Source organism: Athene cunicularia (assembly GCF_003259725.1).
Source record: "Athene cunicularia isolate RWA chromosome 1 unlocalized genomic scaffold, athCun1 chr1_part2, whole genome shotgun sequence".
Taxonomy (NCBI): Eukaryota; Metazoa; Chordata; class Aves; order Strigiformes; family Strigidae; genus Athene; species Athene cunicularia.
The window spans coordinates 31,935,657-31,961,330 of NW_020799092.1; the positions used below are offsets into that span (position 1 = coordinate 31,935,657).

At 35.0% G+C, this 25,674-nt stretch overlaps 1 protein-coding gene across 1 annotated transcript in view; it reads right to left on the reverse strand.

Moving 5' to 3' along the window:
- Window positions 1–25,674, reverse strand: part of CFAP54 (cilia and flagella associated protein 54) — a 138,669-nt gene that overhangs the window by 15,316 nt on the left and 97,679 nt on the right. Inside the window, 16 exon segments of the mRNA XM_026864706.1 lie at window positions 413–554; window positions 1,076–1,168; window positions 1,924–2,029; window positions 4,522–4,630; window positions 5,833–5,988; window positions 7,443–7,569; window positions 8,859–9,044; window positions 9,239–9,396; window positions 10,337–10,475; window positions 11,944–12,043; window positions 16,706–16,875; window positions 19,285–19,379; window positions 19,723–19,939; window positions 21,141–21,194; window positions 24,032–24,154; window positions 25,221–25,307. Of these exon segments, the coding sequence (XP_026720507.1) occupies window positions 413–554; window positions 1,076–1,168; window positions 1,924–2,029; window positions 4,522–4,630; window positions 5,833–5,988; window positions 7,443–7,569; window positions 8,859–9,044; window positions 9,239–9,396; window positions 10,337–10,475; window positions 11,944–12,043; window positions 16,706–16,875; window positions 19,285–19,379; window positions 19,723–19,939; window positions 21,141–21,194; window positions 24,032–24,154; window positions 25,221–25,307 (2,062 nt within the window).

Genomic DNA, 25,674 nt, shown 5'->3' on the forward strand with positions numbered 1-25,674 from the left:
GCTAATATACCTAGGGAAAAAAATCTGTTCTAAATCAGTGTTTGAAAAAAAAAAAGCAGTGATGAATGATAGGGGATCAAAGACCTGCTCTAGAAGTCCTGTGACAAAGGTCTATGTGTTTTTCTAAAACTATGGCAGTATGTGCACTCTGTCATTCTGAGCCACAGTATGCAAACAGTGCATTTTTTCTTAGCCTATTAAACAGATGCACAGGCTGATATTTATAAAGATTCATTAGGTCTACTCAATATTTTGTATTGCTATGCAGAACAAGGATTTTGCTTTTACTTTCCAATTTTGTCTTAAAATTTTTCATAAATGAAAATTAGATATTACATCTATTACTAGATTACATGGCATATATAGTTTTTAGTTATTTAATGTTTTAATATTACTAGGTATGAAGGAATACCAGATAAGAAATCTCTGTACGAAGCAAGAAGATCCATGGAAGCAAATTCTGGGATTTCCTGTTGCACTGCATCCTTCATGCTGTGTTCTTTAACATTCTTCATTCCAATTAATAGCTGAGAAGCAAGCACAGCTTCACTGACCTAAAAATAATATTTATTTTATTCAGAACCAGTTCACTACAGTATTTACATAGATTTTAAAATCTGAGAGTAGCAAGAGTATGACAAAAAATTAATTACTCAACATACTATATTTTTGAAATTCGGGAAAATATTTCTCGCTGACATATGGTACATACTATACTTAAATAAATCATTACTGCTGACAGCTTAATTACTGCGTAAGGGATTTCAAATAAGATATGCTCGCCTGTATGCCACTGATGTCTACCCACATGTCAAATACATGTGCACACATATCAGGCAGTGTGCTGTTTTATTTGCACTGATTCAAAGTTGAGGTAAACACAATCAGATCTGTCCAAGAGAGATTAAACGCACTACTCAGTGTCGATTTTAATTTCATCAAATAAGACCCATACCAGAAATTTCAGGAAACCTTAATTCTTGCCTTGTTTGCATTGTCTTGTTTGCTTGTGTAACTAGCATAAGATGAAATTTTAAAATCCCAAAATATTACCTCTTCAGAATATTGCACCAACCTGAGTAGCTGCTCTTATTGCAATCCAGGCTTGTACTTTGTAGCCTTCTGATTTCAGAGCCTCCTCAGGAGAAGAGAGTTCTCCAGAAGAGGTCTAAAATTATATACCAGTTCATAATTAGTATTCTAAATGTATTATGGTAAAATATATTTTAAATATAGAAATTAGTCCCCCTACTTAGAGAATTACTGTTTTATTTGCAAGTTTTAAAAATCAGCATTGATTGCAAATCCATGGATTAATTGCTAAAATTGAAAAAAAAATTATCCAGAGCATTCTAATTGGCTGCTCCTATAAACGTTTTCTCAGAGCAGTTCATACTATGGTTACTATTGTATAGTTTTTCTTCTAATTTTCCATTTTCTGAAATCTTAATTACCTCTTTTCTGTTACATATCACACTTTGAATCTATGGCATATAGCCACTTCAATGTGGTTAAAGCCTTTTATACTTCTCATGCTGTCGCTCATATTTGTAATGAAAAATTGAAATCTGGCAAAGTATAAATATTAGTATTTAAAACCAGGTTTGAATGTTATGTTTTCTTTGCAAGGTACAAATTAGTTAGTATATCATCAGAAATGAAAACACTGTTGGTTCTGTTTCTTCCTATTTTATACAGAAAAATATATTAAATGTTATCATTCAATGCAATAAACATGATAAATAACATCAAACAAGATAAAATTCTACTGCTGCACTGTATTTGTGTGATTTTTCTAGTAGGATTTTCAGTATCAGTATGATTTATAAGTCACTTTAAGTAAGTCTGGCAAGGTGCACAATGTTCTAACAGAAATATATTTCCTATTTTGAAGGGCCCCTACCCAAAAGATAGAAAACATACGTTTGATTTGGAAGGCACCATCTTATCTGTCTGTGACACATCCTCATTATTTGTGGCAAAATGCAAATATAATAGTGCTATTTCAAGGTATGATCTTCTCATTAACCTGTAAGAAACAACAAGCAGATCAGTCAATGTTACTATCAAAGTAAGTGTTTCAATGATACAATCTGACTCCTGCATAAGACTAGCCAGACAGGCTCACCAGATAAATCATTCATCCAGCCCTCATCATCTACTTAAAGTGTATCTTCTTCACAAAGACATGTGATCCTCTTTTAAAGTCTTAGTGAGTCTAAAACATCCCTATGGTATGCTTAACAAATAACACATTGATTTAAGAGTATGTCACATATAGTTTGCATTATGTGCAACAAATATTCCATAAATAAATTGCAAACATTTAGTAAGAAAACTGTAATTCTGCCAGGGATGTGATCTTTCTGTACAGAATCTGTGTCGGTTCCTCTTCTTTCCTCAAGTTGAGGCATATATCCATTGTCCTGGTTTCCCTGAAACATGAGTGGCTGAATTTGGGTATGGGTCTTCAGTCAAATTTCCAAGAATCTGCAAAAATACCCACAGTGACCAAAACAGTCTTTTATTTCTCCATTGGGCTCAGCTGACGAACCTTCTGAGTTCTGTACCAGAATACATCTTCAGACAGCCTGCGCTCACCAGTTCCTGTTCTCTTCCTATACTTCCTTCTCCTTTCAGCTATTTTTAGTAGTATTATAAACCAGGCAAGAAAAATAGAATCATAGAATGGTTTGTGTTGGAAGGGACCTTTAAAGGTCACCTAGTCCAACTCCCTTGCAGTAAGCAGGGACATCTTCAACTAGACAAGGTTGCTCAGAACCCTGTCCAACCTGATCTTGAATGTTGCCAGGTATGGGGTATCTTTGGGCCCTCTTTTGGCAACCTGTTCCAGTGTTTCACCACACTCATTGTAAAAAATTTCTTCCTTATATCTAGTCTGAATCTACCCTCTTCTGGTATAAAACCATTACTCCTTGTCCTACCACTACAAGCCTATTAAAAAGTCTGTCCCCATCTTTCTTATAAGCCCCCTTTAATTATTGAAAGGCTGCTATAAGGTCTCCCCAGAGCCTTCTCTTCTCCAGGCTGAACAATGACAACTCTGTTAGCCTTTCCTCATAGGAAAGGTATTTTGGCCCTCCTCTGGATCTGCTCCAACAGGTCCATGTTTTTCCTAAACTGAGGACTCCAGAGCTGAACACAGTACTCCAGGTGGGTGTCTCACCAGAGTGGAGTGGAGGGGCAGAATTACTTCTGTCAACCTGCTGAAAATCACTACACCTGGAGAACTTCTCCAACATTTCTATTCCCTATAGGTTTATAACAGTCTTTTTATGCAGGTTCCTCCTGATTTTGAAGATCTCTCCAGACCTCCCATATGAATTAGCTTTCCTAAGCATAGAAACAAATTCCTGCTCATGTAGTTACTAGTCTGGACAGAGCCATATTGCCCAGAGTTGGCGTTTATATAGTACAACAAATTCCAGCTTTGGTATGATTTGTGTAAAGCAAACTACAGAAGTCTAAGAGTGCTGTACAGTTCAAGATAGGGCAAACTAAGTGGGAAGATGGCAATTTCTACACTTAGTTGGTGACAATTTAGTTAGCTTTCTAGTCTTGCTAACAAAGAAGGATTTGAGACATCGAGAAACAACTTTAATTAAACAATCCCATAGATATCAGAGGGCTCATAGAAAGGTGGTCGGGATGTTTAGTTCTCTAAAATAAGAAAGCCAAAGTCCATTGAGGCTGCTGGACATTCTTTTAGAAAGACAGTAGCAAATGAAGTGTAGCAAATTAAACTTGCAAAACATCACTGCTGTCCATTTCTGTACTATCTTCCATGATGCTGACTGCTTGTAGAGGTTTATTACTATGCTACTGCTCTGCGTTCAGAGTTCTGGTTTATTAAGTAACAGAATACCCAAACAAGCAAGGTAAATTTCTGCCTTTACACTGTCTACAACCAGACATGGCACATTATTCATTAAGACTGGTCAAGAAACTAAAAAAACCCTAAACTCCAATGTATCAGAGCTGCTTGACAGAATTTATTGGCTGGCTTGGCTCAGCAATTCAGGCATCTTCTATGCTGATAACTAATGCCAAAGTCACTGTCCTGATATCTGTTACAAACACATTTCCTATGCTCCTTCTGCCTCTGTTCTTCAGACTGTTTCTGGCTGCTAACCTTTTCAAACTGGATTTGTATTATCTGGAAGGGGGCAGACCACAGCTCATCTTCTGAAATGTGAATAAAACCCCGGTTTAATTGATAGCTCTGTTCCTGGTGTTGACAGAAAGGGTACAAATTTGGAAATAGAACCGAAAGCTGTAACTTTGTGTACTCTAAAATATGCTTTTAAATGTTCTCAGCATTTGTTTTAAATAAGAGAATAAATATACAGTAACTCTTCTCTACAGCAATAGAAGAAAACTCTCCAAAACATAAAAGGTGCTTCATAATAGAATTCCTACACCAAATCTCCGAAAACTATCATAAAAATATATTCACGTGTGATTAAAATTATTTTGAAAGTTATATAACTAGTTTCTTACTCAAATTTTTGATCATGTTGCTGGCTGAGTGTTATAGCTTCCAACAGGGTTTCAACTGCTCGAGATGACTTGTTATTGCCTGCTTCAGTTACCTGGCATTCTACCTTACCTAAGAAATAAATAGAGAAAGCAGATTTGCAAGATTGTTTTTATTTTTTGCCTGTAAGAACCAACCTGTTTTTCCCTCCATGAAGTTGAACAACATAGTGCATCATCTATTCTCTTCCTGATAAGCAAAACCTTTTCCAGTTTGTTTAAAATGTAATACGCAATGCTTGTATAGCACATCACAGAGTAGCTAAAATAATCAGACTTTAGAATCATGACTCTTAACGTGAAGTGATCCTAACTAGAAGACCACTGTACATGGTGGAGTTAATGCACAGGCATAGGCCTGTTCTGTGCTGTGCTATGCTGCACGTACAGTGCAGCCCTTAGGCCTGTGTTGCGCTGTGCATATCCCTTAGCTGCAGGATAAATGTAGCCAGCTAGCTGTAACAGACCAGCCTGTTGGCAGCCTCCTCTCCGTTCCAGTAACTACACCACCTGCCCTTTCTGTAAAAGTGCAGCAAGCAGTTCTTCTGTGAATATGTTTTTTTGTTTGACAGTAGAAATGATGAATAGAATTGTTTTATTTTAAGAAAATCCTCTAACGACTCAAAAGACCAAAATGAGGCAACCTTTCCACAGACAGGATCTGTGTGTTGTGCCGCACCCTGATTGGAAGCACATTCAATACTGCACAACTTGGGGTTCTCAGCATCTGAAGGAAGATAATATTATTTATTTAACTCTTCTTTTTCTTTATAGTGTTAACTCCAATAAATGACATTTCAAGAGATATTTTGCAGAGTCCTGAGTGCCTTTCTGGCTGTGATCCTAACAAACGAACACCTCCTGGTGCAAAACAATGCCACTAAAACCCAAACACACGCAAACGCTATGTAATTCATTAGCTTTGTTAAATTATTTAGAAATACTTTCTGAGCCTCTCATTTTCTTTAGTTCAGACTGATGAAAAGGAGCTAATTAGCCTTCTACAGTGTCCTTAAGCTCATTGGCTACTCCCTTTGATCCCTGATAACATACAGGTGGGAGTTCTACTGCAGTTTTGAAATTATTTGTTGCGTAATGCAGCCTGAACTATGCTGGTCTGACACTAAACACAGGAGAGACATCTGCAGCTAGACAGGGTGAGAAATACCCAAATCTGTTCTATTTTTACAGTAAAATGTCTCCATTTTAAGAGAGGCCACGTGCTTAACATTGCCTAGGAAGACAATCATGGTGTACAAAACACGGTTTCATTACCTATCTGAAAAAGAAGTTCAGCTTCCATATCTAATTTTTTTGTTGCAGATGCTCTGCAAAGTTTCAATGCTGTTTCTAAATGTTTGAGAGCAGGTAGCCATTCCAGTGGATCTCTTCTTGCAGATGTACAGGCTACTTTTTCAGCTAATGTGTGTCCTAAGGTTAAAAAAAAAAAAAAAAAAAAAAAAAAAAAAAAAAAAAAAAAAAAGGACAGTTCTTAGTAAATAATTTCATATAAAACCAAATTATGCAAAAAAAAAGCAACTTCCTTAAAAAGTAATGCTGTTATGTATTTACTGTTACAATCCAATTCTCAAAAATCCAAGTGATTAATACAGAATTATAATGTTGTTTCACTACTTTATGATGACACTGAGGTCTACCTAGGCCATCCAAAAGAAGATCAGGCTACACAAATCAACCCTTTCACAAACTATTTGGTAAGACTAGCATAATCTAGTTCATAATTTTATTAAATGTGGCAGTTACGGGCAAAACCTAAACCTCTCTGAACATTTCCAAATTTCCAAATTCCTTTTTTACTAAGCAGTTGTAAAGGCTTCTTTGATGTATTGCATACCCCTGATACTGTACTCCCCAATATTAATCTGTATTCACAGGCTCTCCCTAAAAATGCGGATTCAGAAACTGGAACTGGTCAAACATAGCCATTGCTATGCATGAGTCTGGTTGTGCCTGTGCTGACAAGCAGTAAAGCACAATAACAGTGGATTTCTAGAGCAAACCAGCTGGTGCTGAAGACCTGACAGCTACAGCAGATACATTTCAGAGTGTTTACTTCAGACTACATCTATTCTAGTCCTAAGGGATGAATACGAAGTAGTGGTTGGGGTGCACCAATGTACTCCTAGAACATGTCTTCCTGAAAAAGAATCCAGAACACTCAGAGGCTGCTCCACCATGCGAACAAAAGTGCAGTAAGTGATTTCTAGATTTTCTAGTTCATTGTAAGTCAGATATACAGCAAATTAAAATTAGCAGAAGGAACATGGAGATGATATTTCTTTCCCTATATTTGCTATACAGCAACCAATCTCAGACACATCTTAAAGGTTATCTTCTGCTACTATTCAGAGTATTTCCAAGTTTCTATATAAAGAAAAGTTATCAAGAAGTTGTTAAATTAGAGGGCGACAACAATTATGGACACTTTAGTTTATTGAGATAGAGAATTATCACTATTATTCCATATGGTTTGATATCATTAGCTAGTTCCCATATAACTGCTTCCAGAGAGATGGAACATATACAGGAAGTTTTCACAGAATTATATTAATTTGTACAGAAGTTGGAAAAGTATTGTTAACTTCCACTTAAAAAACTGAAATTCCCATTAGTTTCATCAAGCTATAACATTAATATTTAAACCTTTGTTGATTATAGTTCCTGTAAGAATTATACCTTGGTTATATACATTGCATGGAGTCAAACAGGCATCTACTGTTGGTTTTCAAAATATTTTATTTGTATAATAAAAAGAATTTATTTACTACATTCACTTCTCATGCATCAGTTTATCTGCTGTTGCATAAAATATGAATTAAAATTGAGGAAAAATTAAAAATAATAATGACTTGCATTTTTCTTACCAATTCTCATTTTGACTTGGGCTAGCAAGTTGATATGTGGCACATAGATATTTTTTGCAGGTAGGACCAGGCAGGCCAATGTACTGTCTTCTATTTGCCATTCAATGGGTTCTCCACAAACAAAAATCTAGGAAAACAGAATGCTTTGTAAAATTAAGGTGCAGACAGCAAATTAAATAGCAGTTTGAAAAATTAACTTAGGTATTGCAAAACCCTGAAACTCAAATGTGTCTTGTAAAGGAGCACTAGAAAAGGGCTTGATACTCCCAAACTCCCTTTACTTCAGTTTGTACTTGTCTTCTTTGCAGAGCAGTTTGGTAGCACAACCAAAATTTCAATGAACTCTTGATCAGATTTATTGATGTTAGGATTTGATTTCTAAAAGCAAACTCCCTCAAATCAGTCTTGAAGAAAGAGATCTCCCAAGTAACCTGAGTCCTAGAAAGAAAATGTCATTTCTACAAAGAAATCTGACATCCAACAAAGGCCAGAAAAGAAAAAGAAAATAACATGCATGGACCAGTCAAACTTTTCATTCATGGAAATAAGGTGATGGGGACATGCTGTAAATTGTTAAGTCTCTTGAAGGCTGGCAAGTCTCACACGTGAAAGTCTGAGTCTGAAGTGATTCATATGATTCTTATGATATATAATTACTTGGGGGAACAAATGTTTCAATGGATTAAACTTCTGTATTAGGAAATACAAAGAAAGAATTTGATCCAAAAGCTTTTCTTTATAAACTGTCTCAAGAACAAGTAGAGACTGAAGAAATGCATCCCTATTTACCAAATAGGTAAATGATTTATTACTATACATTCCTCTCACAGATTTATTTAGATTTTTTTGCATATTTAAATTTTTACATGGAAATTATTTCTTCATACTGATTATAACAATGTATCAATCTAAAACATCATACACGATATGCTTCTTTATATAGATTTTCGAATTCAAATTATTCTAAGTTAAAATAAAAAGCTAAATTCTTAAACTTGGATGTTCAAGAGTTAGGAATTTTGAGATGTACATCTTCCCTAAAGTGCTGAGTACAAACATATCCCTCATTTCAAATTGGAAAAGTGAGCGTTCCACATCTCTTTAAAAGACAAACTATCTATTTCACATATGGATGTACATTTTGCAAGTATTCAATATTTTAAAATTGTATGAAGATACCGGCTACATACAGGTATGATGTATGCAGTATGATTGTACATGATGATGTATGAGTAAGCATAAATAAGTTTGGTGAGAATAATTACTTCTTTACATTATGTAATTTAAGGAAAATTGAAGTGATCAGTTAATAGGAATAGCCCTTTTTAATAAATTGTTTAAATAGCTTCCAGAATTGATTATTAAGGTTGTTGGAAGGACTTGCAAATGCTGTGTAAATCACCAACATATACTCACTGCTTTAATGGTAAGCTCATGTGCCAAAATTAGTAAGTTCAATGGTTCCACTGTAGAAGGGCAATGTTCTGTATCCTCTACTGTTTGCAGTGTTAGTATGTCTGCCAGCAGAAGCATACTTTTCACAAGAGTCAAAGAAGCTGGAAGGGAAATGAATGTATCCTCTTGGAGTAAACTGATGATATTCTGTTTGGACACATAAAACATAAACCACAGTAGTTACTACTTTTGCTGTCTATTTATGAGGACAAATCACACAAATTGGAAAAAAATCTATTTAGAGGCAGTATTTCAAGCTTATTTAATGCTGTCATTAGCTGTTCTGACTATGTGAAAAATGCATCAAAGAAAAGTGAACAGTTTCTCCTTTGTGCTCAAACCTGCAAAAGAAGTTTAATGCCTGCCACAGGACGTTTTTCTTGCAGGTCAAGAAGAGCAGCTTGCACCATCATTTCAGCTTGAGTCTCAATATCACCAAAGGCTTCTGCCTCTAGTATTACTTCTTTTATCACACTCCTGCGTTCAGCCACATCATTTTCTAAAAGATGAGAATACATGAACAGTAAAAATACAATAAAAAAGACTTTACAGTATCTTCTACCATTCTTAAGAACTCACTTCCACACTAAAAAATTACAGAAAATCTGACATTACAGATTCCACTTTTTACCATTTCATCGATTCTCTGTGCCAAATTTACTTTAAAAAGAAAAAAACACTTAGCTTTTAAACCGCACTTGGTTTAAATTCATCTAAATACATTCTTTATATTTAAGCCACCAGCATAATTAGATTTTGTAGATCAGATGTCATCTCACCTATAAAACATATTTTACATATTCATAAATCTGATCTTAGGTATCATTCCAAAATAGTATCAGCCTTCACAGGAGTCATCCTTAAATAAGAGTTTGGCTACAGACCTGGACATGATTTTGATACCTAAGTGAGCATAAGAGTTTCTACTGAGTTCATAGAACTAAGGAATTAAAAACATTTTATTAATAATCAAACTGCAATAAATGTATTTTGTAGTATCTAACTAAAATTCTTCATTAAAAAAAGAATCAGGAATATTTTTAGGAAATATATATTAATATTTCATTTATTAGAGACATAAAAAGTGAAAAAAACTTTTGAGTGTTTTAAAACTAGAAGTATGTAGCAACAGTTTTTTAAAACACACATAATTACACTAGAACATTTGAAACTTTTTTACACACAAGTGATTTATCAAAAGATAATGATCATTAAATGAAAATTAATATAATGCTTTGTGTTTACATGCTCTAGGGAGAGACTGTACTTAGAAATATATTTTCCTTACTGCATTAGATGAATTTAATACAAATAATTGCTCAGTGATAATACAACCCCAGATTTCATATTAATATTTTTTATTTCTTAATAAGAATTGTGTCTGAATACGCTCATTTGCCCATTATAATCCAAAAGCCTAAACCAATAAAGGGTAATACCTTTCATATCACCAATGCCATGTATCTGTGTTACTAGTGCCATCACTAACATTGTACGACACCTTAGCCACAGATGTATATTCATATGATCTTGTGCTGTTATACTGTGAAGCAGTCGAACATCTTCAACATAAGAATCCTAATAATTTCCAAAAGCAAGAGAAATGTTACTTTCTGAATCAACTCCTTTACTACATACAAAGCAACAGGACAGCATCAGTCTAAAATAAGTCAAATTAATACAAATTTATTACAAATAATAACATCATTATTACCAAAAATTTATTTGAAGGGTAGATATATATTTTTCTAATAACAGGAGGTCATCTAACTTTTAATCTATAGGAAAAAAAGAATTGTAACAAATTAAACCAATTTTTATGGGAGAGTCCATAAATATATCCATAATATATGGATATACATATATACAGACATATGACTGTACCTGTCATGGAGAATAATTCTATCAGTTTGGACTTTATTCCACTCAGACAGGAACATTACACAAAACTCTAAGGCACATAAGAGTCTAATTGTAGGGCAGGATCAATATCAAGTTCTGGTACCTCAGTAATGATTAGAAGAAAATTTTTCATTTCTGATTTCTCATTTTTAGTGTTTCTGGTGATTAAAAACAAATATTAATGTAATATTGTACTGGAAGTGTTTGGGACAATTTGCATCTGAACTCCCTGGGCCATCTTCACATATTATAATCAGTCTATAACTAAAATTTGATGGTCCATGTTCTAAAAATTTGATCCAGCAAGCAATAAAAGGACACTGCACCACCTGTGTTTTGCTTATACAAAAAATTATCACGAATGGCTTCTATCAATACAAATGAGGGAAAAAAATAGCCATAATTCAGTTACTGGTACAGGGTAGTCCTAAGAAAATGTAGGAGCAAGTGTAGAAAGACAGATTCAGACCATGATATGCAACACAGAAAATAACTGCACTGCATGCAAGAAAGTCCAGACTCATTAGATGTGTTACAGAACCTGGCCTCAGTGCTCAATTGCTCTGTCCATGTGAGTCAGTTTGACTTACTGTGTGATCGAGAGTGAGTGTGTGGTGTACTACCAACAGGTTCTGTACATTGGCTTTCCAAAGTATAGGCCAGTATCCCTATGTGTTAGACAACAAAAGTCAGCTGAAATCTTGATAAATTTGAAAGACAGCAATGATGTGAACTGGTCAGTCTCACTCTTTGAAAGAGGATACTCTGAAGTATGTTTTCAATCAAAAAACCTAAAATACCTTAACTGAATAATATAAGAATTTCACCAGATAGCTATTTTTTTCACTCTCTGTTTGTTTGTTTGTTTTAAAAAATATTATTTTCATTGCTATTATTTGAGAGTATACAAATAAAAACTGTAATTCCTAACCACATAAAAATTAAAATTATTATTATAGACATATTGAATATACTATAGGCAAGCAGGTACTGAAGCATGTCATATATCATTTTCTCCCCAGGTTAATGGTAACCATGTAATACAGATGACTGCTATGTTCTAGTATTCTGCAAGTCACTCAATAGTTAACACAAGACTTCATATACTAAGAAACAATAGTTTAAAATAAATATCCACACATACCAAACACTCCCTTTCATCCTTTTCTTGAAAATGTGTCACTTCGATGCTAAAAATTTTTGCATCTTGGAGAATTCGAATTGCAGAGAAAGCCAAAGCAACACTGTGATACAGAGCAATATTATTTAAAAATACTAATTATATTTGCCATTTTATGCTTTTATTATAATAGACATCTCTGATGTAGTCAGAAATGAAGTATCAGCAGTTATCAATTTTTGCTTCAGTAGAACAAAAAGATTGCACTCAGACTATATTCTGAATTTGTAGGCACTGCAGTATGAAAGTGAGCAAACAGCAGTAAGAGTATTTTTGACTATAATAGACAGAACCTGATAATAATAGATAAACCAAGATACATCATATTCTGTTGGAGCAATCAAAACAAAAAAATATACACTAACATTATGACTTTCAGCTACACATATCTGTCTTCAGGGATGGGCTTTTGGAAATTAGAAGATGTAAAAATACTGGAAATGACAAAATATATTGGAAGAGTTCTGTATTTCATCCACAACTAAGAGAGGTAAGAAAATGCCTTCCTCCTTGAAGACTGTCCAGGCTATATGTTAATCCTTCTGTTAAATCCACATGACCAAATACTCATGGGATCTTGGTAACTGCCATCAACCGAAAATTGAGCCAGGTGCCATCCTGGCAAAACCTCATCAGTAAGAAATCACATGGCACAGAGTCTACTGCCCTCCACCCCCAAACATAAATCCTTTTCTGGAGTTCACTCCAAACAACAGCTATAAAGATACAGACACTATTAGGACTGGTACAGCACTCAACCCCAAATTTCAAAAAATTTTGAATTCAGATCACAAAATATTGTCAGGTTTCTTAAAATATTAACTACTACAGGGGTTTTTTCCTTTTTATACTGTCTTTTTAAAGTTTTCAAATACACTGTTGAATTTTCATGACATCTATACAAATGTGTATCTGCAACAGCAGACTTTGTGAATACAATTATTTTCATAAAGACACTTGCAAAACCAACATAAAGAGATCTTTTTCACAACAGGATTTGTTGCTCAAAGAACACGCTACTCAGAATATTCTGAGAACTGCCAAAATCTATGCCTCATGGTATTAGTTTTCCATCTCTAATTGTATATTTTCCCCTACATTTGTAAATCTTGACTTTCCTACATCTCCTCTAAAACATTTTTGGAATGTTTTGTTGGGTTTTTTTTTACAATTCTACAGTCCACCCACTGAAACATGTTTTCCTAATGATGCAAAAGTACCTAAGGGTATCCTTAGATCACCTCTTAAAAGATTTGTTAAAAATGTATAACCAAAATTCTCATATATGATGTTGTTGTTTTACATAGAGAGATTCCTTTACATAGAGACTGGCTGCTATTAAGTGAAAGAATAAAAATAATTTATGAACACCTCAAGACCTTTTTACACTGCCAGACCACTGTAAAGAGCTTTTAATGCAGGAGAGATTCAGGCTCTGTGTGAATTTACTGCTTTTGAGAAGTTCTAGACTACTTGTAAAAGCAAAATTCTTGATTCAAGCACAAACAAGTCAGAACAAGAGCTGCACTACTCTGAAATTGCTCACATTATTCTGCCAACATGTATCTAACCACAGGATGGATAACCTCCAGAGATAAGTGGGTAGTTAAAGTCTCCCTGTCATTCTGATTCCATCCTGCTTCCTGGTTTTGGTGATGCAAACCTGGATGGATTACACCAATTCAGCACAAATAGACCCCAAAGTAACAATGAAAACCAAAACTGTTAATAAATTGCCTTTCAGCTCTCAGAATTCAATCCTTATGAATCTCCATCATCCCTTTATCTCAGTTTTATTCAACAAAATGAAACCAGAATAAATCAATGTTGAATTTGATGATAACTTTATCTCTAACAATGGAAAAGATGAAACAGAATTTGCTTATAAAAGCAAAACAGACAGTAAGGATAATGCTATGAAATACCCTGACTGCTTTTCTTCCTTAAGACTTTTCCCCTGAAACCAAGCATCAAAGTTAAAATTACAGCAAAACCTGACATTTTTCAAAACACTGTTTGAAATGCAATGGCTAACATTTCTCAAAAAAGTTGGAGGAGGTGCAGCACCCAAGAGTATATACAGGCTTTTAAGAAATATTAACCTAACTTCCTGAGCACCACTGCCTCCAGATAACTGCTTTGTCAACATTTAAAACTTCTGAAAATGAGGCCATTTTTATCTACATGCATACATATAAATTTCATGAGTAAAATGTAGACCACAAGCCCAAATCTTCATATATCTATTTTTTTAAGCAGTAATATATTCACATAAGTAGACAAGCACATATTTGGGTAATTAGAAAGCTCACATATTTAGGGGGCACCACATAAGTATTCTCCTTGAAATCGATGAAGTTAGTCCTATACATAAACTTACTCTGAGGCATAAATTTTTTGCAAGACAGAAGCTGTAATGTAGAAGCTTCCCTTGATGAAATTTTTGTGACCCTCTTCTGCTGTCAACAAGAGTGATGTGTCTATATATTTCTCTTGACAAAATACACATCCTTTTATCAGCTGAATCAGAAAGTGACAAGATGATCAAAATAGGAAAGTACAGCTGACTATAACAATTTCACCACTAAGTCATTTCGCCAAAGGAAAAAAAAAGATTAATTTCTGTAATATCATGCAAAGTTTGATTTCTAGGCTGGCAGGCAGGAAACATTCAGCTGTCTGAAAGAATGTTTCATTTGCATCTCAGGCAGATATATCAGCAGTGCAATAAAGTTATAAAACAGGTTAAAGAAACCCATACCCTTGCTTTGCTTGTTGGTGGGGTTTTTTCCTACTATCTGACCACTGATAATATATAAGACCCATTAAACACCCATCAAAAATTTGAGTCCCAAAAAATGATCCATAAAATGCTTGACACCCACTGGAACCCTTGATACTCTAAAAAAGTTTCTTCAATCTGAGACAAGTTACAAGCCAAGAGAGAAACTACACTCCAGGATATAACTGAATGGCAAAAAGAAAGGTCCTGCACTGAAAATGGCTTGCATACTGGTACCAGTTTAGCAGGGTGAGAAAGTCTGGATCAGAACTCTACTAATACAGGTTTTACCAAGCCTTGTATCATGCCAAACCGGGTTTATGCATGGGTTATTTCATAAGTCTGAGTAATGGTCCTTAATTACTAACATGATAATTCTGTAAAATCCACATGGCACTCAAAAGCATGATGAGGTCACTGTCCAGTGTTTTGTTTTTTCTTTTTGACAAATTTATGGTAAATTAATCTAATTCAAAAGGCACTGAAATAGATTAATATTTCATGATCAGAAATGACCACAGATAGTCTACAAATTTTACTTCATGTCTTCACTAATGACATTACTACTAAATTAGTCCTAATATCTGAACTTTTGGGAAACCTCTACCTTTAAAAATAACATAAACAAAACCCAGGTGAAAGACCATGCTGCAGTACTCTTACTGTTTTGAGTAGTCCATACAGCACTGTGAAGCTCCTGTCCTTGTTATTTTCTTATTGTTGTACCATAGCAGCTAAAAGGGAATTGTGCTATTTAAAGGCTATCTGATTTGGAGGTTTGTTTATTCACCTAAGACAGCTGGGAGAAGGAAGATAGTTTGCTTTTAACATAGAAGAAAATATTTACTTTTTGCTAATTGGGTAAAAAGGAAAAAAAAAACATTCAGACTTGTTTATCTGTTGGCCTGCTGAATCACCTACCACTTCATCGGTAAGGGTGTTACAGCAATCTTCACCAGTGTTCCAAGAACAAAAAAATGTTAATTTTGCTTTTTGCTTGGTGCTTACTATAATGTAAGATTTACTGTAATAACTTTGGTGTGTTTAGTTAGATTAGACCTAACGAAAGTTACAAATACTGATTACATTCTACCTAATCTCAATATAGTCCAGCAAGTGACAGTGCTACACCTCTATATGCTGCATCTCTAGTTAGCTATTTGTACCCTCAAAGATTTTTCAACCTAATAAAAAATTAGATAAGAGCTTGACACTAATAAAAATGGGTATTGTTAAACTGTTGGCCTTATTATACAAATTAATTTAAAATTGCAGGTAAATTGTAATTTCATTAAGTTCTCCAAAAGAAATCAGAACCTCAAAAAAATTCACAGAATTTTGAAATTATAATTTGGAGAAAATATGTGGCAGATCATGTAGATACAACAGTAATTTACACAGTATCACTAACAATATAATCAGTGCCTGCTAAAACCTATTTTAATATGTTAAAGGTTACATCCATGCACTTAAATCACATTAATTAAAAAATACTATTTTAACGTTTTAATTTAACACCAGTAAGTACATCAAGAGGAAATGTTCTTTTAAGACAGCAGGGCATTCTAGAAAGTAAAATTCAACAGTTCAGAGATAACATTAGTGCTCTGCTGTACACTTTAAAATTATAAAAACCACATGACCTAACATATCCAGACTTTAACAAAAAAAGTGAACACTGCAGCTTTTTCTTTGTTTTAGTATAACACTGTATCAGAAAAACACCTTACAGAGAAATCATAAGCCAATAACTGATGATCTTTTAAGAAGTAAAATAAAGCAATGTTACATGCTGGTGAACTTATATTTGTAGATATACAGCTGGTTACTAACATGGAATATTAATATAGACATAAAGGATTCAAAGAAAAAAATGGTGAATTTTTTTTTTAATCTTCTGTAGTCAAGGCTGTGCAATGTAACATTGTTCATAACATTACATACCTTAAAGCTGCTTGATGCCTTTGCTGAAAAATAGCAGCGAGCTGAAGTTTGGTTTCAATAAGAGCCTCTAAATCTTCAGCAGAACACCGAGATATCTCCCCATCATATTTGTCCTGTATATTCTGCACAAGATGGCTAAGACATTCTTCAGCTTCTGTCAGTAAAATCCCCTAGAGAAGAACACAGCATTGTACAATTTTTAAAAATAATGAAACAAAGAAAAATTTTCTTTTAAAGTATTTATTCTGTTATAGCCTACTATCACTGCACCCTAAAACAAATCAGCTTGAATACAATATGCCTTTTCTAGAAATAGCAGGGGGAGTAATTTTGCTTTTTTTCAGGTTTACAGACTCAATGTGCTAAAAGTAGCGTCAACTTAACCATGTCTGTACTACTGCAATTTATGCTTAACTACATATTTTAAGGCTTAGCAATATTTCTCAGTATTTTTTCATTCTTATCTTTATCTTATAGTTATACTTGATAATTTTACACTATACTTCTTACTATGCTTAGTAATTTTAAACAATAAAAACAATATTAAAATATGACATTAAAGATGTTGCAAGAAGTATTACGTTCTTTTCTATCTATCCTTTGACAGATCCTTGAGTGCAGTATGTATCCTGAAAGTTCAACTGTAATTTACAGTCTTTGTGACAAAAAAAAAAAAAAAAAAGCTGTAAGAAGCTGTGAAAACCAAATCTAAAAGAAAGTCAATTTTTATATGAAATCTCCATCATAGAACTTTCAGCATAATTCAAAGATAATTCAAAGGTTTGTACCATCAAATATATTTTTTTACTATTTTCCTCAATGAAGTCCAAGCTCTACTTAAAAAAAAAAACAACAAAAGAACAGAACAGTTAAAAATCAGAAGGTTGAGACATATCTTATGGCTCTTAAATGAGCCCCATTCAAATTAATTTAACATTTTATTTTAGTTATTTTTCAAGATGCTATTTCCAAGTTATTTTCAAGCTTTACTAACACTTCCAAGTTTCTAGTGTATGGCATATACCAATTACCACACAAAATGGTCCCACATTTCTCCAGATGTAGTTTGTGCATTACTTTGTAACAATGGCCAAAAGTAGATACTTCCACAGTGGAAGACCCCTCTGTTTTGCTGATTAGGGATAACAATTAAACTCAGACACCAGAGTGAAAAGAGTAGGTGTATTTTACTCAAAATAACTAAATAATCTAACAAAATAATAGAGAAAACATACAGTAAGAAAAGACAGAATAGTGCACTTAAACAAATAGGAAAATACAGGGTAATGCATCAAGCATTACTACCTGAGAGAGAGAGAATAGAAATTAAGAAAAGATACATCACCACTTGCCTACATCACCATCGCCCAGACCCGCAGTAGCTGGGGAGCCCCGGTTACAGCGAGAGTTTGCAGAGCCTGTCCCGGCAGGTGGGAAATCCTACGCAGTGCGTCCACCGTGAGGACATTTGGTGAGGCTGCCAAAGTCGCTGCAAACGGGTCCAGCCTTATATACCCAAAAATCAGCAAGCCAGAATAGCTGGCATCTTTGTTTTAAGCAGAAATACCTGGTTTCAATCTCACATTACATTCCCCCAGATCCTGGCCAGGGCTCAAGGGAGAAACTAAGGGAGTTTCCCTGCCTATCTAATGGATTATGCCCAAGGTCTCACATCAGGCCACAGTGCCAGACTACGAACTCCGAGACCCTGTTATTTTATTCACACACAGATAAAAAAAAATATATATTCAAGATAGCTACATTTTCCATACATATTTCACTAATGATAATGTATTGAGTTAGTTTAGGTTCAGGGCCTGTTGCTCAGGCTTCAATACTTCCACCTTTTACATCAGAATAGGTGGTTTGTAATAACTTAATAAAATACCTATTAGCACAATGGTTATCAATTGTGAAATATACTGGATTTATGTGTATTTCAACTCTGGTTTGGGCCTATTGTCCAAGCCTTAGCATTTCACCCTCTGAAAGAAGAATATGTCAGCCCTCAATTTTGGTCTTTTTGTGATGTGAAACTGACAAGCATGAAGTTTACAATTAAACAAAACAAAACAAAAACTAAAACCAAAGCCAAACAAAAATACCCCCTCCAAACAAAGAAGCTAATAATCTCTGACATGTTTTCTCCAAAATAAAGTATCAGAAAGGGGAACATAAGAAAACTGAGATATTTCATATATGGTAGAGAATGGTTTTCTATTTCTTTGTAGAGCATACTGCCCCACGAAAGAGCCTCTGACATGTTCTACAGGCACCACCCCTTGAAAGGGATGATTTTATCCTTTAAATCCCTTTCAGTCTTTATCCTTGTGGCTGAAACAGTCATACTGAGATTGGACTGTGACAATATTTCCCATGTAGACCGTCTGAAAAACTGCATAAAACCACCAAGACTTCATGTATGGCTAGTAAGATTACATCAGATTAGAAACAGAAATTTCGAGTCTCCTTATTCATGGCATCCTCCCATTATAATTTCTGTTACATTGAAAGCACTAGCAATGTTTTTGGAACAATCTGCAATTTTTTAATCCTCTTTTCCTAAAACCCCAAATTACCTTCAGCATGGCCATATTTAATGCATCTTTACAGTCAACGAGCTGCACCATTGTGCCTCTTTGTTCCTGTTGTCTTGAATTCCTATCAGCATCAACTGTCAAATACATTTCAGATGAAAGTTCAGATAACAGACATAGAACCAAAGCATTCTCAGTAATTTGAAGAATATGCCCCTTTTTTCTCTATTTTAATTGGGATTTACAATATCAAAATCAGTGAGGAAGAATGGAACACAGCTCTAATAATATTAGATAGTTAAAAAAAACTTGAAAACTCTTAATATTTATTATTTCAATAATGGCTGATTTTTCCAGCAACATTTAATATGAATATTGTTTCTAATATGACACGTTAATGCACATGCAGTTCAAAGTGGAAAAACTATGCTTGAAACAGGTTTCAGAATAAATGCCCTTTTCCACCACTCTTATAATTACCTTTTACATTTGACGCTGTAATTCTCTTTGGCTCCTTCAAGCTGTTGTTATCAACAGAATAGACATGTTTTTCCACTTTTTCAGGTACATTATTTATTGTGGCAGAAAGGCAAATGATGAAATGCATTTTGGCTAAGGTTAATTTATTCATAATTTGTTGGTTGCACAGTGGCACCATTGCTAAAGACAGACTCCAATTAAATATGTCTTCCAGTACCTACAAGAAAGTTAACAATTGGGACTATGAAATTACATATTTTACATTTTTCTTGTTTAAGGCAACTGCTTCTATTCTTTTCTGCTTCTATTAATAACGATGTTTTTCAACAGTTAACATGAATAATATTAGTAACATGCTCTTAGGCATTATGAGTCGCTGTTTTCCTTTTCAAACTTAATTCACCCCTTAGCAGCACTTGCTGCTAAGTGATCAGTTTTCCGGTAGAAGGTGCATCTATGAAACAATAGTAGCTATTACTCTGTGTGTGTTCTAGATTTCTGCATTGTCTATAGCACTCTTTGAGCTAAGGTGGTCACAAAAAATACGTAGATAAATCTGTAGTTCAGAAATCTCAACTCAGAGAAAGTCTGTTATTACAATTCACCCTAACTAGAAAGATTAAGCAAGGAAAAAAATTCTTGTATCAGACCATTCTAGCATATTTCATAGAAACTTTTTGTTATTTGTTATGCCATCCTTGCTTTATCTTGAGTTTAATATTCTCACTTTAGATTAATAAATTTAAAAGTTGAAAGTCTACACAGCTTTGCAAAATCATAAGGAGACCAATAAGAGCCCCACATAGACTGTGAAGTGTTCAAATCAAAAACTCAAGATAAAGCACAACTTCAAAATAAATCTGAAACTAGTGAGATCAAAAGCTGTCAAGATAGGCATCTCATTTCTGTCTTCTAATAACTGTTGTAGGAGACACACAAGCTTACTGTAAACAAAAGAGAGAAAAGTAACAAAAGAAAGTAGGGTTTTTCTACTTTATCAATTTGTTTTTAAGGTACAGCTTCTTTTCCACAACCTGCTAACGTTTATCCCTACTGGCTCAGTGGATATGTGACAAGGCAAATGAAAGAAAACAATTAGAAATTAAAAACAAAAAAGAATTTATGAGCATGTGATTTTAATTAAAATGTGAAATGTGTAATTCTACTAGTATGCTTTGCACAGACAAGTCACAGATGTGTACATATTAGGTCTCCCATCTGAAAAATGGTGATAATCGTGCTTGCCTGTCCCTTGAGAGGTCAGCCATAAAATTTAAAATTTAGGAATGGTAAACTGTTGAGAAAATTTACTGGTTTTTACTAATAACAAGTATGTTTTCTGAACTGAATAATCTCTAACTGATGCCAGAGAAATAAATATGTCCAGCATAAAATTTTTAGCTCAAGATTTTTTTTACCTGTAAATTTGTAACAGTCAAGAGAGATTCTGAGGAGTCAAATTTCTGTAAGTCCTGTAAAATGGACAAAACCAAAAATAAGTGATGTGTTACAATATGAGTACAAAATAAGTGAGTTAGCAGAGCAGTGGACAAGTGTAGTGCATTTCCAACTTTACTTTGAGGGCTCCGAAAATACCAACAATTACTTGGCTTCTGTGGGCTTAACATTTCTGAACCATAACCCAAGACACATTATCCCTACACCTCCTATGCTATGCACCAGAATTCTTCAACTTGAAGCAAGGGCACAAAAAGGCATAAACCAACAAAATCCTTTTCTAAATTATAGGAGCTCTGTAGACACCAACCATCAATTGCATTTATGTTCTTTGAATCCCAAACCTAACTCCAGACTTAGTACTTGCCTCCTCTGCTATTCACCAGAGCACAGACCTGTGAATGGAACAAAAACAAGAGCTACACATCAAGGTGAATTTGAGATCTCAGCCTCCTCGAGGGCTTTTAACTATTTCTTTGCTTGTATGTGCTTCAGGTTTCTGAACCCTAGCCCTAATTCTAGTCCTTGCTCAAAATCCCTTTACCTTCTCACAAGGAGACAAATCAGACTACTGAGGGAAAGGAAAAGGCAGAGGTAAAGATCATTTCCAGCCTTTGTCATAACTGAGAGCTCTATACACAACTGTCACTTGGGTTCTATGTGGGTTTTATTAACTCTTTTATTAACTCTATACTCCAGATGTAGCCCTCTATCATCTCTGTTGTTCCCTGGAACATGGGTCCTTCTTATTCTGAGACCTGTGCCAAAGTCCAGCAAGCACTTAGCTTCTACATGTGTCACACCCTAACCAGTGACCTAATGCTGAACCTCCTCTGCTATTCACCCAGACACTCACCTGTGAACCCAGTTAGAAAAAGCTAAGTGACAAGTCAACCAGACCTCATCCTAACTCTGTGAGCTCTTCAGACAATATACAAAATAAGGAAAGGACTTAGAGATGCATTTTAACCTGACTAGCATCAGTAAGGAGTAAATGCATTCTACTGCAACCATGAACAGGGAATCTTTGCAAAATCAGCTCCAGTGAGGATGCTGGTAACTCTTTATGGGTCAACCTAGTGAGAATGTAATGTAGCTTGTGCTCTAAGAAAATTACTAGATCTCAGTTTCTTATCTTCTCATGCAGTTAGTATGAAAGTGTCATTGGCAAATTAAAAAGGTTGCCTTTTTTGATAATTATTTTAATTTTACTTTTAAGTTCATGTTTCATTTAAAACCTAGTACCACTGCAGGTTATTCTAGGATGAGTCTTTGGCCATATTTGTGTTTTCTTAAATGCAAACATTTGACATCCTATCATAAATGTAATTGTAATTATTCCCTTATTAATTAGCTGAGCATTGATTTGTTGGCTATTGCCAAAAAAGATACTGCTGCTTTGTGCTTGTTATAGCCATTGTGAGGCTGCAATGTAAGGACAGCCAGGCCACAGGTCAGCTGGAATCTCCCTCTCAGGGTTTGGTGAGGTGGGAGGGAGGAAATTTCACTTAATATCAGCTCAATATATTCAATTTGCTTGGCAGTGCCAGTTTCACTGTCTACAACATAGGGTAAGGGAAGCAAATGTGAAGTCATGAAGGTGGATTAGGAATTCCCTTTTCAGAACCAGCCTGTAATTATCACCAGATTAGAAATATCCTATTGCATGTATAGAATGTGGCTGTACAATCAAGTTAAATCCACACTGCTGTCAAAAGGGGTGTGTGTCCCGACCTGTCCCACTAGTCTTCTATCCCATGTTCAGTCCAGCTGCCCTGTGCTGGCTCACATACTTTGTCATGGGGTGACATTCACCCAAAAGCACCACTCAGATAGGAGAGACCTTGATTACATCTGTCCAGCGATAACTCTAGACTATTTTGGTATGTGCTTGGAAATCAAAGAAAGGCTACATAATTGTTATGGAGGAAGCTTCCCTAATAGCTCTGGACTATATCTGCCTGAACAGGTATGCTCATAGGTAAGACAAAGAAGCCCAGGTCAATTGTTAACAGATTCATAACCTTGTAGCACATTGGTGATCAAGGTAAGATCACTACTTGGGTTTAGATATGGAGAAAATAAAAAAGATTGACCTGGGGTGACCTTTGTGTCAAGGCTCTGAGGGCACCAATAGCTCTTACAGCCCAGCATCTCCTGGGGCTCTTTTCACCCTGCCCAACTGCCCATGGCACACAACGCCATGTCAGCCCCCCAGGGCCACGAGCCCCTGCCCCAGCGATGCCACAGCAGGGCTAGTCTCCAGCTCCCCACAGCCCTGCCCTGCCATGGGTCCCCCAAGACAGGCCCACCCGTGGGCCCAGATCCTGGCCTGGCCTCGGCCAGACCCCACTGCCCTGTGCAGCCAGCCATTCTGGAGCTGTGTCTGAGCCCAGTTCCCCTCACCAGGCCTGATCCTGATCCCCACCTGCAGGCTGATGTCCCAGCACAGCCTCGGCCTGCCCCGGCCCCACAGAGGTGCCCAAAGCCCTGGGTTGGGGGCTGCCCTGGCTGCCTCTCAGCCACCCTGCTCCTGGCTGGGGCACTGGGAATTTTGCCACTAATGCAGCAAGAACACTATCCATAATTTTTATGTCTTTATATGAAATCACACCTTGCTTTTTCAACAGCATTATCTGCATTAGTCCCTGTATAAAATAGACAGTAAATATATTTTTGTTCCTGTTGTTCAGTGAGAGAAATTAATGTCATTCAACGTCTACTATTGATCTGCCTATTGAAAGAAATTTAGGAATTTTTTAGGAATGTGTAATAACTTGCAGATGTGGACTATGTGCAGTTTCATGAAGAGAACTGTTATAGATTGATGTTATACTTTACTGGTGTTTACCTTCATTTCTTCAGTTTTTCTGTATCCTGCAGGTATTTTCCATGGAATTCTCTCTCCACAGTTAAGCAAAGACAGTTCATGAAAGGCCTCCGTAAAAAATCCTATATCTGTAAGTACTTTAATCTGTGAAAAAATAACAACCTTTGATTTAAATAATTTTCAGCTATTCTTTTTGCTCAAAATAAAATGTATTCAAAGGTAATTTTCAAGTATATTTGGCTACTGGAATAGTACACTGATGGAGAATGTTCTTCAGTGGAAAGAAATCTTTCACATTTTATAGTAAATAAATGAAATCTCAAAGATGGGTCTTTCACTTTTAAAAACAAGAATGAAAAAAACCCAGAAACATATTCTTCAAAACCTTGCTCCTGACAAATGAAAATAACTTAAGCCATCTGGCTAGAGCTTTGAAAGTCAGTGCAAGATCAGCCACTTATCAAAATTTGTTTCATAGATTTTACTCATCTTAGTCTCCTAGTACTCAACTACTGTCTCTAACCTGTATCAGCGTCTCCTGAAAATAACTAAACCAAATAATACTTCAACTCTTAATAAAAGTTACACTTTTTTTAAAAAAAATGGATTTTTTTTAATGGATATTAAAAATATATATTTAAAAAAACAACAACAACAAAAAAACAAAACAAACCAACAAGCAAACATTAGTAAATGACAAAAGTCTGTTCCCAGAACTCTGACAATCTGGTTTTACCATGATATTGATATCAAATCCAGAAGTGAACATTGTGAACAAAAAAATCATTCCTGTTTTCCACTTAAGAAAACATTTAAAAGAATGATGGAACAAGATAAAAAATGCCCAGTAAAAAGTTTGTATCTAAGAGGAAAAATCTTATGATCATATCTTTAAGGAGAATGCTTGTTAAATAGAGAGCAGAAAGAAATGATTGAGGTACTTAACAGTCTCTGTAGGACATCAACAGTAAAATTGTATAAATAATTCTACATCCTACTAAAACTGAGAATATAAATAATAATTGTATTTAGAAAGTAGTCCCATTCTGCAATCTGTTGTGCTAAGAAATAGTAAGCAACAGCTGAACTTTAAAGGATTACTTTTCATAGTAGTGATATATGAAGAAATATTAAATTGATTACATTTAAGAAAGAAATTAAAAGTGTGTTTGAAATACAACTTGCTGTGATAAAAAGTTTGTTTGATTACCTTGAAGATTCTTCCTTCAATACATTTATCTGGGTCCTTACAAATCTCAGAAACAATGTATTGGTATAAAGTGAACAGTGGTAAAATCTGTAGGAAAATATTAGTCGTCTAGTTATAAATGTCATAAAGGGTACAATTATAAAAATGTACATTGCAATTATATATCACAAATACTTAGTTAATAGGAGTACTGCTTTCACTGCCACATACCACCACTACTTCTCTTAAGCTCTATGAAGGATGAATGTGTTTAAATGTTCATCAGCTGGCTAAAGCTAATCCCTTACACTATCTTATATGTGCTTCACAATGCAGAAAGTGAAGTTTCCCCAAATTATTCTCTGTGGTCAAGGTGGGGTTTTTTACCATGCCATTAGTGAGTAAACCTACTGAAAAGACATTGATATAAGGGATTTCTCAATTTTTTCAGTATAAGTAACAGAATAATTGAATT